Here is a 14,405-nt window from a genome sequence, read left to right as displayed (position 1 = left end):
ACTTGTCGGCAGGAGACATTTACTGAGAGGTCCCGGCCAGCACACCACTGCATCTCCAGCCTGGAAGGCATCCTCGTCCACGAACACCCTCCAGCCTGGGTAAGTCCAAGTCATACCCTTCACTTCACAGGTTCCCTCAAGGACAGGAAACCAACTGATGTGGGGAAGAGGTACCACCCTTATTTAGTAGGTTTGCTGTCCTTAATGGGCGGATACCCTCTCAGGTGGTGCTGTCATGGGAAAAGAGGAAACATACGTATTTGATAGTTACAGGTAACCAGTGAATAAACTAGAATGAGGTACGAAGAACGGTTAGAATTCTTTATTAACATGATGCACTAGAAATTTTAATAAAATCAACCCAAAATATTTTAATGCTAATTACTAACAAGGTTAGGATTTAATATATCTAGTTTCTTCTAACGAAACGTTTAGACCCACAGTGGTGGCTTTACCCAACTTCTCAGATATTAAAAAAGTTCAAAGTCGTTAATAGAATTAATTGTCGGCTTTCTGGATGTCTTCAGCAGCTTTTGCTTTAAGCTCTTGATTATATCTGTAATTAAAAGAAAAAAGGAAATTGAAAGATACTTGGATCTTGTTTCACAAGCATTGTACAACTCAAAAATGGTAGATTGGCTACTTAAAGAGCAACTCCTGCTTCAGGAAACATCAGACAGTGGATATTGCCATGAGAAGCGACGGCATTCCCTAAGCAGTGGTCACTGTAAGATAAATGTGGCCCATCCTTGTAATAAAAATATGGGTAGTGATGTCAGAATAGGAGCAACTTGTACAAAAAAGCTTTTTGTATTGGTTAATGGAATATGACCAATAGGCCCCACATCTTTAGAACATCCATGACCTAATATTGGAAATGGCTACATGAAACAACCTCTTAAATGCCCTCATACCTATATGAACTTTTTTTTTCTTCTCTTTCAATTAATCAAACCGTGAGAGCTTTTTGTGGTCTCATGGTCGATTTATTGGTGCAATTTTTGGGTACATACAACATTGACCATTTTTTATTCCATTTTTTGAAGAGGCCTGGAGACTGAAGAATGACTATTCTGCCGGTTGCTCCACTTTGTTTCTTCTTATATGGAGCGGGATCACCTTACTCGGCGGGAAAACTTTAAGCAACAGCTATAGTTGAGCAAATAGATATGAAGGACCCTGGTCTAACAGCCACGTCAGTAGTCCATGGCAGCAGGGCCAGATCCCTGGTAGCATGATGTCATGTGTGTCTCATGCCATTACAATGACGTTGAGCCAGCCTATTAATCAGAAGGGATTCCGGCAGGTAAGAGGAGACTCACAGAGCTCTGATACGCAGCCAAGAAATACTGATTTGGTCACTGGACCCGAGTTCTGCCAATCCTTTTGCTCAACTCTAGCAGCAGCCTATACTGGGGATTTAAGGCTGAGTGATTTTTTTTTCCCATTTACCATTGCAGCATTCCAAAAGCCATAAGTTTACTTGCTCTGTTGACATACCCATAAGAGTTAATTTTTTTTTTTTTTTAAGGCGTGGTGGGAGTTGAAAAAATATCAATTCTGCCCTAGTATTACGGTATAATTTCCATTTATCTATTTTGAATGACTTGCCATTTTTATGGCTGCACAGCTGCTCATCAATGCATCGACGTAAGGATGACATATTAGAAGGTACATTTGCTGAAAGCGATTAAGAGCCAGTAGATGAGAATTCTGCTCTGTGCTATTAGGAAAACCGTTTGCAATCGCTACCCCAAACTCACAGGATAGGATACTTTCAATCCTTGGCACCAAATACAATTTCATGTGACTGTGACTCAGGTACACAGCACCTTTACCTTTTAGCAGTTCAACTGGCAATTTTTTGTCTCTGAACACATACCTCCATATTCTGAACAGCTGGGAACCTCCTGCACAGCCAACGAAAAAGTTTACAGCAAATAGAGACCAGTTTTTAGGGATAATCACAAGCGAGTAACGTGACCATATAAGTCCTGGTGAAGAAAAGGTGTGCAAATAATTAGCATATACATGACTAACAAAAAATGTTCGTAGTATACATGCAAAGTTAAAATTAAATGGAGTCTGTCAGTAGGATCAGCCCTCCTAAGCAGTCTATATGGGCATGTAGGTCATAGGAAACAGAATAAAATGATACCTTATCTGCAATCCTCAATGGGTTACTTATACTGAGAAAAGGAATCCCCAGCCCTTCACTGCTGCTCTGCAAAAAATTCTCTCACTCCAGATGCCCTCATTGCACTCTGTCACCTCCAAAACACTAACTAAACCACTTACAGGGGCATGTAAAGGTTTGGGCACCCCTGGTCAAAATTACTGTTATTGTGAACAGTTAAGCAAGTTGAAGATGAAAATCTCTAAAAGTTAAAGATGACACATTGCTTTGCATCTTAGGCAAAAAAAAAAATTTTTTTTTTTTTATTAAAAAATTAACACCCCACAAAAAAAAAAAAAAGGAAAGGGAAGAGTGCAAAAGTTTAGGCTCCTTTGGAGATTTGTGTGGTCAGATAAAGGTCTGAAACGTGGTCATAGTTATTAGCCAGTTAGGGTTATGGCAAATTTCCCAGCGTTATAAAAACCCAGCCTCCTTTAAGCCCCCGTCTCACATAGCGAGATCGCCGCTGTGTCACGGTTTTGGTGACGCAACAGCGACCTCACCAGCGATGTCGCTATGTGTGACACTTTGCAACGATCAGGCCCCTGCTGTGAGGTCGCTGATCGCTGCAAAATGTCCTGGACCATTTTTTGGTCGTTGCCCTCCCGCTGGTCAGCACACATCGCTGTGTGTGACCAGCGGGAGCAGCAATCAGGCTGGTAACCATGGTAAACATCAGGTTACTAGGGGCAAACGCGCACTTAGTAACCCACTGTTTATCATGGTTACCACTCTGCTACAGTGAGCTGGAGGTTACCGCTCACTTTAGCAGGCTGGTAACCATGATAAACATCGGGTTACTAGGGGCACACAATGTTTATCATAGTTACCAGCCTGCTCCTGCTTCAGCAGGCTGGTAACCAGGAGCAGGACATCGTGGAAAGATTCTTTCCACGATGTCGCTGCTCCCCTGATCGTTGGTGAGCCTGCCTGTTTGACAGCTCACCAGCGACCACATAGCGACGCAGCAACGATCCCTGACAGGTCGTATCGTTGTCGGGATCGTTGCAGTGACACTAAGTGTGACGGGGCCTTTACCCTTGTGCCAAAAGACAGCACCGAAGCCCTCCTTGTTTTTTTATAAAAACAAGGTGCAAAAAAGAAAGAGCAGCACTCGCCATTCCTTATATACAAAAATGAAAATATCCTTTATTCCATCAGCCTTTTGGACATCCATGCGGCAGGCAGAGGGATAAGAGGAGTGCTCATGGACTACGGCCGTTTTGTGTCCTTCTACGGGTCCTGGTGTGTAATGAACTGGCAGTGCCCCCCCCTTTATAGGCGGTCTAGCACTTCTCCATTTCGTCAACACAGGAGAGATAAAATTTCAGGTGACAGAAGGAGCAGTTTCCCCATTTATGGTTCCTCCTAGGATTATTTTTATCAATCCAATGATTCACATTGAATTTTGTGGAATCCAATATGAATAATAGGGGGAACTACAAATGTGGAAACTGCTCCGTCACCTGCATCCAACTAGTAAGACACTAAGAATAGGTCCAATCCAGCACCAACTATGTGATTTTATTTCTTGCAGAACAACATATCGTTTGTGTTATTTTTTATCCGTGTCAGTTTTATTATATTGGAAAAACCGTAAGACCCCTCTTTAGATTCCGCAAGCATTATAAATCCATTGGCACTGGTAAGGGCTCCGGACAATTAATCACATCCAGGAACATCATGGGTCAGACCCATTAACATTGCGACTTGCAGGCCTGGAAATAGTAAAATACTCACCACAAGGGGGCGACCATAATAACATTTTATTAAGATCAGAAGCTAAATGGATAAGGACATCTGCCCTTTAGGCTTAAATGACAGGTTTGACTTATCAATGTTCCTATAATGAATACAGGTTATTTGTTACATCTTCTTGTGAATATGCATAGTTGTGTTTGTTTTTAATGTGAAATTTTATCTCACCTGTGTTGATGAAATGGAGAAGTGCTAGACCACCTATAAAGGGGGGGCACTGCCAGTTCATTACACACCTGGACCCCTAGAAGGACACAAAATGGCCGTAGTCCATGAGCACTTCTCTTATCCCTCTGCCTGCCGCATAGACGTCCAAAAGACTGATGGAATAAAGGACATTCTTATATATAAGGAATGGCGAGTGCTGCTCTTTTTTTGCACCTTGTTTTTATTTTCATGCTTGTTGAGCAATAGCTCCACTACCATCCTGATTGCTGAAAGAGGCTCATAGCGGGGAAATACACAACACGTGGTATTTTGACTGATTAGTGTCGCAGTCCTTGTAGGACTTGTTTTTTATGGCACCTACACCAACAACCCATGACTCACAAAACACCAAAATATAGAACTTACCAGTAGCCGTGAGAACCCCTGACTGAGCCGGACTTAATTTGTCTGCTGGTCTGGTCATATCCGCTAAGCCAGCAATCACCAAGCCCTAGTTTAGAGCACATATAGAAAAGACATGTACTACATTGCAGGTCAGGTAGGGTAAATACAATATCATTCACTTTTACAACCTCCCTTCTTGTGATGCGACAGTTCTCTAATATTTAGGACAACACAGGAGTTGCACGCATTGGACAACTTCCATCACATACGGACGGGCTCAATGGGAATATTACTCAGATTATTGCCATATGCAATTGTAGACAAGTGCAGCACATTATAACTTACAGCGCAAAATATAAACCCATCTAATCATGATGGAGCATTAGACTGCAAGTGCCCTATAGACTAAAAGTAGCAGCGATCACTTGTGATGTCAGACAGTGGAAAATAGTATCCAAATAGAATCCACAGAACGTAGGAAGTTCAATTATCATTATGCCAACCCGAACTGGAAGAAATAAGTCACGATACTTTCTTTCCACCGGATTCCAAGTCAATAGACGTCCTACATCATCTAAGAATAGGCCCGAAATCCATTGGAATAGCAAAAGCTTTATTCATCTAAATAAGAGTTACTGGGGCTAAGCTGCATTCATAGACTGCCAAATAAGAAGGTTTTTAAAGGGAATCTGTCATCACATTTTCTACCCCATCTGAGAGCGACATGCTGCAGGGAGAGAGACCCGGATTCCAGTGATTTTTCACTTATTAAACTACATGCTGTGGTTTTGTTTTGTATTTTACTTTAAAATATTTTTATTGGGTTTTAACAACATTGATATGAGAACAGAACATTCCAATTACATTTAATAATAAACATGTTGATGGTTGTAATTAATATAAGCTCTCACATGAACCAAATAAATGTGTGTGTGCACTAGAGGAATGTAAAGAAGAAAGGAGGAGGGAGGAAAGGGAAAGAATGGGAAGGAATAGAAGGTCGGGGAGCAAAAAACAAACAAAAACAGCACTTTAGAAGAGACCACAACAAGTATTGTTTTCTGACAACCAGATACCAGGTCATTCTCCTCACTGAATAATATCCAACATGTCCACTGTAGATGAAAAGCTTTGAGGAGATAGTCACGATGTGCAATCATGTTTTCCATTTTCATAATATCGTTAACCTCTTCCTCCCCTTCACTCAAAGTGGGAGTTTTTGTGGATTTCCAGTCATGTGGAATAATTGACCTAACAGCTGTTAGAAAGTAAAAGAATATTTTCTTTGCCTTTGAGAGTGAACCTGGAGTAATGGAAAGTAGGCCTATTTGGGGGATGGTGTGACTCTGCTATTAGTGAGAAAACTGAATTCCATAACCCATAAATCAATGGGTATTCCCACCATGTATCCAACATAGAATATCGTAGATTTTCTCCTGAGCAAGGCAAGTAATAGGTAATTTGTACATATAAGATAGAAGTTCATCCTTTATACTAGTCTCTATCTCTATGAGGCTGGTGGGGGGAGCAGTAGCATAGGAGGACTGGGGCACAGGATGCAGGAGCCACCTGCTGCAGCTCCTGAAGAAAATGAATATTCACAGCTTCCCACGCCCATAGGTATGGGGAGCACTGAATATTCATTCTCCTCAATAGCCAGCACACAGTGTAGCTGCAGCGAGGCTCGTGCTGCTGCTGGGTGATCGCGTGTGCCTGCTATTATAGAGCATGAATATTCACCCCCTCTCCACTCCCTTGGACGTGGAGAGGGGGGAATATTCATGCTCTTTAATAGCGGGCACACGCGATCGCCCAGCAGCAGCAGGAGCCGTGCTGCGGCTACACTGTGTGCCGTCTATTAAAGGTGAGTGAAGTCACTGCTCCCCACGCACACAGTCCCGGCGTGGGGAGCAGTGACTATTCCGGCAGATCATCTCACCTTGTGAGGGCGAATGGCAGTGACGTCATGCGCGGCTCACACTGTGAGATGAGTGCTGGCAGCAGAGCAGGACGCAGCGCTGGAACACAGGAAAGAAAAGGGAGTAGACGTGTTTATTTTATTTTTTTGTGTGCAGCGTGATGGGGATTAGAGGGGCCATGCATATCGGGAAGAGGGGTGCCATGCATACATGGGCACACACGACAGCAGAGCTGCACTGTGGGTACAGTGTGCGCACTATTAAGGAAAATGAATATTCACTGCTCCCCACGCCCATGGGCATGGGGAGCAGTCAATATTAATTTTCTTTAGCAGCGGGCACAGCGTAGGCTGCAGCAGTCGACTACTGCCTCCTGTGCCCTGCTCCTCCGCCACTGCTGCTCCCCCCACAGCATGCATATATATATATATTTTTTTTGGACTATAAGACCCCCCCCCCTTCCCATTTCCTCCAAAATTTTGGAGGAATAAAGTGTGTCTTATAGTCCGAAAAATACGGTAACAATACGGAGTCTCTTCCCATGCGATCTTGGTACTTTGTATATGTTTGATCTATTAAAGACCTTAGCTCCTTTCTAGTTAACCAGGTCTGCGCATACCTGGAGGGAAGCAGATCGTTTATGTTGTTTCTCAAGGAGGTCAATCTGCACAAGCAAATGGGAGACCTTAGCTGCTCTTTTTTTAGCCTGTATCCCTGTTTTATTAGTATAGAGATGACCACGGCACTACTGTATAATGGTGCACAAGTAGGATCCAATCCCCTTCAATGATATGTAAGAAAACTTGGCACTCAGAATAGTTATTAAATATTTAATATGCAATGCAAAAATAAAAGGTTCACAAACGTGTCAGTCTACATTAAACCTTCATCAGTGTGCCCATTATCTAATTAAAATGATATCAGGTTGCGTTATATCCCCTGGATCAGCTAGAAAGCGCTGAACACGGTGTCCACCGCTCTTTCATTTAAGTTCCAACATCTGAAGCCTTGTAGGGAGTCAGATATAGTCAGATTACTATATGCAGGAGCATCATCTGACCATATAGCAGTTCCTATCTGAGATGTAGGATGCCATGTAAGCGATGGCTAATTAAAAAGTCTATATGGCTATGCGTACTGGAGAATAATAGGTATAACCCTTTATGTCTGGATGTAGTATCCTCCATACATCAACCAGTTGGAGAGACCAGAGCACGTTTAGCAAAGGATTTGTTTGTGATGTAGATTGGTGACTACTGCCCAGGGACGCGTCTGAAGAAAGATCCAAGACAAAAATTAAAAAGTCACCTCTAATGATAAGATCCTCCACAAAATTTTTTCCCCATTAGTTTTTATTTCATTTAAAAACGATTCATTTTTTCTAATAGAAAAATGGATAGCTAATTAACTAGTTTTCAATAGACTTCAATGTTAAAAAAGCGGATCCAGTTGAAATCATTTTTTTTTAGCTGGACAAAATAGTTGTGTCTTATTACTGAACATGTGAACGTAGCCTTACTACCCTCCAGCAGGGGGCAGATTGCTGGAGCACGTCAGAGGCTAGATAAAAGGACATGAACAATTACCGGAAGTAGGAACACATACAGTGCCGGTCATTAAAGGGCTTCTTTACTAATTGGACAACCCCTTCTTATAACATAAAATAAACTCGCCTCCCCACTCTATTCCAGCAATGTTGGCGCTGAGGCCCATGTGCCATTGTTATATTACATGAGCGCTGCAGCCAATCAGCGGTTGCTAATGGGCTGGGTCACTCATTCGCTGAGAACTGCAGTCCATTAGCGCCCATTGATTACTGTGTCATGTGAGCGCTGGCACGGCGATGTCGGGGCTAGAGACGAGTTTCAGTTATTTTTACTTTACACTGGGGAATATAGTATGTAAGAAGGGGTTGTCAGAATAGTGGACAATTCCTTTACATCCATACAGGATTTATAATTTATTATACCTGTAAGGGTGTAATAACGGACATACATTTACATGCCAAAATCTGACTTAAAACATTTAACACGTTGAAAACAAATTACCCATTTCATTATTGGAGCCCAGAAAAAGACAGTCTTGGGTCCTATAAGAAGAAAGAGACAAGTGATAGAAGGCAGCAGCTTAAGGTAAGACATAAGCAGGTTTGCTGGTATACATATGCACCTCATCATGTAATACGCATGTGTTAGTTTCAGCAGCCTCCTGCATCGACATACAATACTATTGTGACATCCAAAAATGTCCACAAAGCCTAAACGTTACCACTCAACGGTGTAGAAACTCCGACGACTTGCCTTTATAACATTTACATCCCCTTTATACTTGCTACCTTTTGGATCAAAGTTAATAGTGTTTCTTAAAGCAGCAGTAAACATTGAGGCTATACTCGGGTTGCCCAGGAGATTAAAGGGATTGTCCAGTCAGAACAAGTTCTAAACAAGATATCTTATTGATCAGATGGGGCCCAAACTGATAAGCAGAATGGGCAACTTATATCCCCAGTGGGAACTTATGTCCCCATTCCAAAAGCATAAGGTCGGATACCTGACCGGCGCGCCATTCATTCTCTATGGGACTGCCAGAATAAGCCACCTGCAGTGCTTGGCAGCCGCATAAGGGATGAAAGGAGCGGTGGTCAAGCACGCCTTCTGCTGCTCCACTTTAATGTGGAGAAAAATTCCCCGATACACCGGTGGGTGTGGGGGCCTCTGCTCGGACCCACAGCGGTTATCCTGTGGATAGGCGATAACTGGTTTACACCGGACAGCCGTTTAAGCTAAAGGCAAACAAGAAAACCAATTAAAAGAGATTATTTCCATCTCATAAAGTGATGGAATATCCCTAAGATATGTCTTGATTATTATGGCGATATCAGAGGAGGACATCAAGCCTTCAGAGCCACAACAGATGGAAACATGAAGACGACAGCACTGTGCACTGGTGGCCGGGAGCAGCGTTATACAGGGGGACATGAGCAGCTCCACTGAGACCTCTTTATTCTCAAAATCCCTCAGCCCCACACCAATACTAACGTAATGATGTATTTTAGCAATATGCCATCATTTTTATCAAAGGAATAATCCTTTATAGGGTCTCTGATAAATAATAATCCATGATCTGAGTCCTACAATTCCCCGCTATAAAGACTACCTGTCATATCAAAGTCCTGTCAGTGCACAAGGAGAAGTTCTCTATCCACCATGTCTTAGCAGTGACAACCTTCAAGGGCAAAGGCTAGAGAACAAGGAAACTCTTGTTTTGATGGTATGAAAAGCATGTCCGAATTCAGGAGGTATATACGCCCGAAAATGGTGAATGAGAGCGCACATTGACTGTCGGAACCATTATGGACAATGGCCCCATTGGCGCACCCACCCAAATCCTGTTTTGTAGGGGAAGGTGTTTCGGACGTAAGCCCTGACGGGACCACTGAATGTGGGGAAGAACGCAATGTTACAGGGTCCTAAGGGAAAACTGATTAAATTAGTCTCAGCAGTCAGGCAGCGTTCACACATTGCAGCTGCAGTGCATTTCTTTCTTCCAGGGCGGCGGGGGGCACTAACACCACAATGTCTTTGCCATGGTTTTTGAAAATTGCATCAAAACATGGCATAACCCCCCCCTCCCCTCCCAACTATGGCCGCAACATGTGAAAGCAGCCTTAAATTGCTTTGTTTCTTTAATTACAAGTGATTTAACTCAATCAATGGTGCGGCACAAGCCACTGAGCTGAGCGATTGGCTGCAGCACCGTGGATGTGACAGTGCAGCTGATCTACAGAGTCTGTGCTGTGCCCAGTAAGGGCAAGTGAAGCTCAGTCTGTTATTTTATACATCACTCAGCCTAAGGGCTAATCATAAATGAAGTGGGACAGCCCATTTAACAGTGAGAGGACTAGCAGGCAAAACTACAGCAAGAAGTGACCAGGTGTTAGAACTAAGGTTTCTGCCCCTACTTTGTGCTGCTCAATGAGGGGTGATCAAAGCAACAGGTGACAGATTATTTTATTGCTTACTGATTGCCGTGTTATGTTCTCCTCCTAGTCTCTCAGTCTAGAGTAGACGGAGCACACATCGGCCCTGATTAATGCCGGAGTGGTATCTCCACTGTACGTCCCTGCCCCTAGTCTTATACTTACCAGCCGCCGTCTTCATCAGGTGGTGACCTGCCTGACCGCTCCAGCGTTTCCTGGGCAGGCGGGAAGTCACTCTCACTGTAAGTCTATGAGAGCCAGAACGAGGTTGTCCGTAAAGAAGCCACAGGGTTTATGTTTTCATCCAGAAGTAATTTCTATACAACCCATCTTTCTCCAGCCTGTGTTTGCAGACCAGCATTGGGCACGGCTGTTTGACCATAGCCTCAGGCCTCATTCAGACATCTGTTTTATGTATGAAGGCTATCCATGATTTTCCCTGATCGCACTCATGCCCATTATAGTCTATGGGGCCAGTCACATGTCAGGAAAATCATGGAGACAGGACTAATCTTGATCCAAGGGTCGGCTCAAAATTCAGCAATGCAAGTGTATGGGTCCATGAAAAAAAATATGGGACTGCACTCGGATGTCAATTTTCACGGACCAACGGTCACGGTATGTGTGCAAGCATCAAGGGTGATGGAGCCACCATATACAGTTCTCAGCTTTTCTACTCAGCTCCACAGACATTAAAGGGAATCTGTAGCCACCTAGTCTGAGAGCAGCACGATGCAGAGAACATGTGTCACTTATTGAGCTGCTTGCTGTAGTTTTGAAAAATCACCGTTTATCATCAGGAGATATATCAGGAGAGGACCAGTAAACCTTCTGGTTCTCTACTGATATTTATTCCTTCATATTCATGAGCTTTTCATAACTCCACCCTCACCACAGATTGGCGGCTTTCTGCCTATGCACAGTGTACACAGAAAGCTGCCATTCAGTGGTGTGGGCAGGTTATACAGAGCTCAGCATTCAGAGAACTGCTAGATCTACAGCAGAGAAAATAGTGATTGTATCAAACTCCAGCAAGCAGCTCAGTAAATGACATTTTGCTGGAATCAGGGACTCTGCCCCTACATCATGTTACTCAGAGATGAAATAGCAAAAACGTGCTGACATATTCCCTTTAAGTGGAGTGGCAGAGTACATTATTGAATGCTGCTAAATTGTAACACTATCCCCATTCTAGTGATCACTAGTCATCCCAAGCTCCCCAGCATGAAGACATTCATAGTTATTTTTTGCTCCCATCTCCTGATTCTGAGGACCACTACCCACACGAGTGCACATCGTTCTTTTCAGAGATATGATGAGCATCATACCGTAAATCATGTATAACAATATCATCTAGAGACCCTTTGCCCAGCCAGGCTAGCCCTGGTCACATGGAGGCGTCCTCAACTTCCAACCCTCCCTGCCCATCATCTACATCATACATGTCAGACTCTGGCCCCTGGGACAAATCTGGCCTGCAGGGTGGTTTTATTTTTCCACTACACCAGAACCATCACAACTGCGTGGGGTCCATTATTCTGTATGGGGGGAGGGGAGGGGAGGGGGGGGGGGGGGGGACTGCGTGGGGTCCATTATTCTGTATGGGGGGGGGGGGGACGACTGCGTGGGGTCCATTATTCTGTATGGGGGGACGGGACTGCGTGGGGTCCATTATACTGTATGGGGGGACTGCGTGGGGTCCATTATTCTGTATGGGGGGACGGGACTGCGTGGGGTCCATTATTCTGTATGGGGGGACGGGACTGCGTGGGGTCCATTATTCTGTATGGGGGGACGGGACTGCGTGGGGTCCATTATTCTGTATGGGGGGACGGGACTGCGTGGGGTCCATTATTCTGTATGGGGGGACGGGACTGCGTGGGGTCCATTATTCTGTATGGGGGGACGGGACTGCGTGGGGTCCATTATTCTGTATGGGGGGACGGGACTGCGTGGGGTCCATTATTCTGTATGGGGGGGACGGGACTGCGTGGGGTCCATTATTCTGTATGGGGGGGACGGGACTGCGTGGGGTCCATTATTCTGTATGGGGGGGACGGGACTGCGTGGGGTCCATTATTCTGTATGGGGGGAGGGGGGGGGGCTGCGTGGGGTCCATTATTCTGTATGGGGGGGGAGGACGACTGCGTGGGGTCCATTATTCTGTATGGGGGGACGGGACTGCGTGGGGTCCATTATACTGTATGGGGGGACTGCGTGGGGTCCATTATTCTGTATGGGGGGACGGGACTGCGTGGGGTCCATTATTCTGTATGGGGGGACGGGACTGCGTGGGGTCCATTATTCTGTATGGGGGGACGGGACTGCGTGGGGTCCATTATTCTGTATGGGGGGACGGGACTGCGTGGGGTCCATTATTCTGTATGGGGGGACGGGACTGCGTGGGGTCCATTATTCTGTATGGGGGGGACGGGACTGCGTGGGGTCCATTATTCTGTATGGGGGGGACGGGACTGCGTGGGGTCCATTATTCTGTATGGGGGGGACGGGACTGCGTGGGGTCCATTATTCTGTATGGGGGGGACGGGACTGCGTGGGGTCCATTATACTGTATGGGGGGACGGGACTGCGTGGGGTCCATTATACTGTATGGGGGGACGGGACTGCGTGGGGCCCATTATACTGTATGGGGGGACCATTATTCTGTATGGAGGACGGCCCATTATTCTGTATACTGATTGGCCTGCTACTTTGTCCAAATTTTTCATGTTGGCCCTCTGTGTGTTTGAGTTTGACATCCCTGCTCTACATGAGCATTTCCTGCTGCAGCTGGTGTCGGGTACAAAACAGTAATTATTTCCTAAATAATATCCGACTGTCAAGGACTCCAAGCACAGGCTGCAGCAGTGAAGTTAGTGTGTGCCCTCCCCCGGGGTGAGCTGTGCCCTCCTGGGAAGGAGGGGGGGTGAGCTGTGCTCGGTAGGTCTCAGGAAGCACACAGGCTTGCCGCTAATGCAGGACCTGGCAGAGTATCCAGGCCGTCATCCTCGTGCCCATCCGCATCATAGACACAGGTGACCTCTGCAGGTGAGCTGCCGGGCGACGCGCTCCTACCTGCCGGGTGATTGTAGAAAGGCCTCAGCTTTGCCGGGAGCATCAGCTCGATCTTATCCAGCGCTCTGTGGTAGGACGCCCTCAGCCCGACCGCTGCCATCTTGTCCAGCAGGGAGACGCCGCAGCCCGCAGATTGCAGATTGCAGCAGTCACCTAGCGGAAGCGCCCAGTGTCCCCACAAGGTCTTTCAGATAGGAGTAGCACGATCGCAATGTTCCTATTGGTGCAGAGCTGTGACAGCAGGCCCCGCCTCTTCCTGGTATCTGCACCAATCGTTGCTCAGGACTGGAGCCGCGCGAGTCCTCTGTCATCAGTAGCCATGTGTGGGGCCGAGCTGGCGGGGTTCCCTCTGCTGTACGGGAACGTCTGCGCATGCGCCCTCCAACCGACCAACTGCCGGGAACATGGAGTAAGGGTATGTGCACACGATGCAGAAATGAAGCAGAAAATTTCTGCATCATTTCTGCATCTCCCTGGCAGAAATGCTTAAAAAACGCTTGGTAGAAGGCCTGCCATGTTCCCCAATGATAATCCGCATGTGCTGTACACATGCTGCGGAAATTTCCACTGCGGATTATCATTGCGGAAAAATCCGCAGCATTACCAATTGTTTTGCGGAATCGCAGCGTTTTCCCCGCCACTGACTTGCATTGAATCGCATAATATCCGCATCACTGCATCTGCACATGCGGATAACATGCAATTCAATTTGCGGATGGTACCCGGCTCTGGAGAACAGGAGACTCTCCTCCGGGTACCATAGAAACTGTAAAAAAAAAAAAAAGAATTAAAAAAATACATTATACTTACCTTCTGATGGCCCCCGGTCTCCATAGCGATGCGTCCTGGCTTGCCGGCAGCTTGTGATAGTCTAAAAGGACCTTCCATGACATCATTTAGTCATGTGACGTCAGCGGTCGCGTGACCTGTCACATGACTAAATGAC

At 45.6% G+C, this 14,405-nt stretch overlaps 1 protein-coding gene across 1 annotated transcript; it reads right to left on the bottom strand.

Annotated features, from left to right (window-relative positions):
• Window positions 1–300: 300 nt before the first annotated feature.
• MPC2 (mitochondrial pyruvate carrier 2) lies at window positions 301–13,705 on the bottom strand. Its single transcript, XM_073666600.1, has 5 exons — window positions 13,460–13,705; window positions 8,454–8,494; window positions 4,508–4,592; window positions 1,883–1,994; window positions 301–556 (listed from the first exon to the last, which is right to left on the bottom strand). Exons 1-5 carry the CDS (start codon window positions 13,557–13,559, stop codon window positions 499–501), a joined length of 396 nt encoding a protein of 131 aa, XP_073522701.1. The 5' UTR covers window positions 13,560–13,705; the 3' UTR covers window positions 301–498.
• Between the last annotated feature and the right edge of the window lie 700 nt (window positions 13,706–14,405).

This window comes from Phyllobates terribilis, unplaced genomic scaffold (assembly GCF_046119375.1).
Source record: "Phyllobates terribilis strain yellow unplaced genomic scaffold, ASM4611937v1 Scaffold_2__4_contigs__length_985480577, whole genome shotgun sequence".
Taxonomy (NCBI): Eukaryota; Metazoa; Chordata; class Amphibia; order Anura; family Dendrobatidae; genus Phyllobates; species Phyllobates terribilis.
Note: the sequence above shows the minus strand (reverse complement) of the source record. Positions and strands in the feature narration are given on the sequence as shown.

What these genes read in the sequence shown, in the direction of transcription:
- MPC2 (XM_073666600.1), bottom strand. Translation starts at nt 13,559, where the DNA reads ATGGCAGCGGTCGGGCTGAGGGCGTCCTACCACAGAGCGCTGGATAAG. An exon ending in TTTCTACAATCACCCGGCAG is followed by an intron (nt 8,495 to 13,459) that starts GTAGGAGCGCGT and finishes TTCTTCTTATAG; the next exon opens with GACCCAAGACTGTCTTTTTC. An exon ending in AGGGGTTCTCACGGCTACTG is followed by an intron (nt 1,995 to 4,507) that starts GTAAGTTCTATA and finishes TTTCTTCACCAG; the next exon opens with GACTTATATGGTCACGTTAC.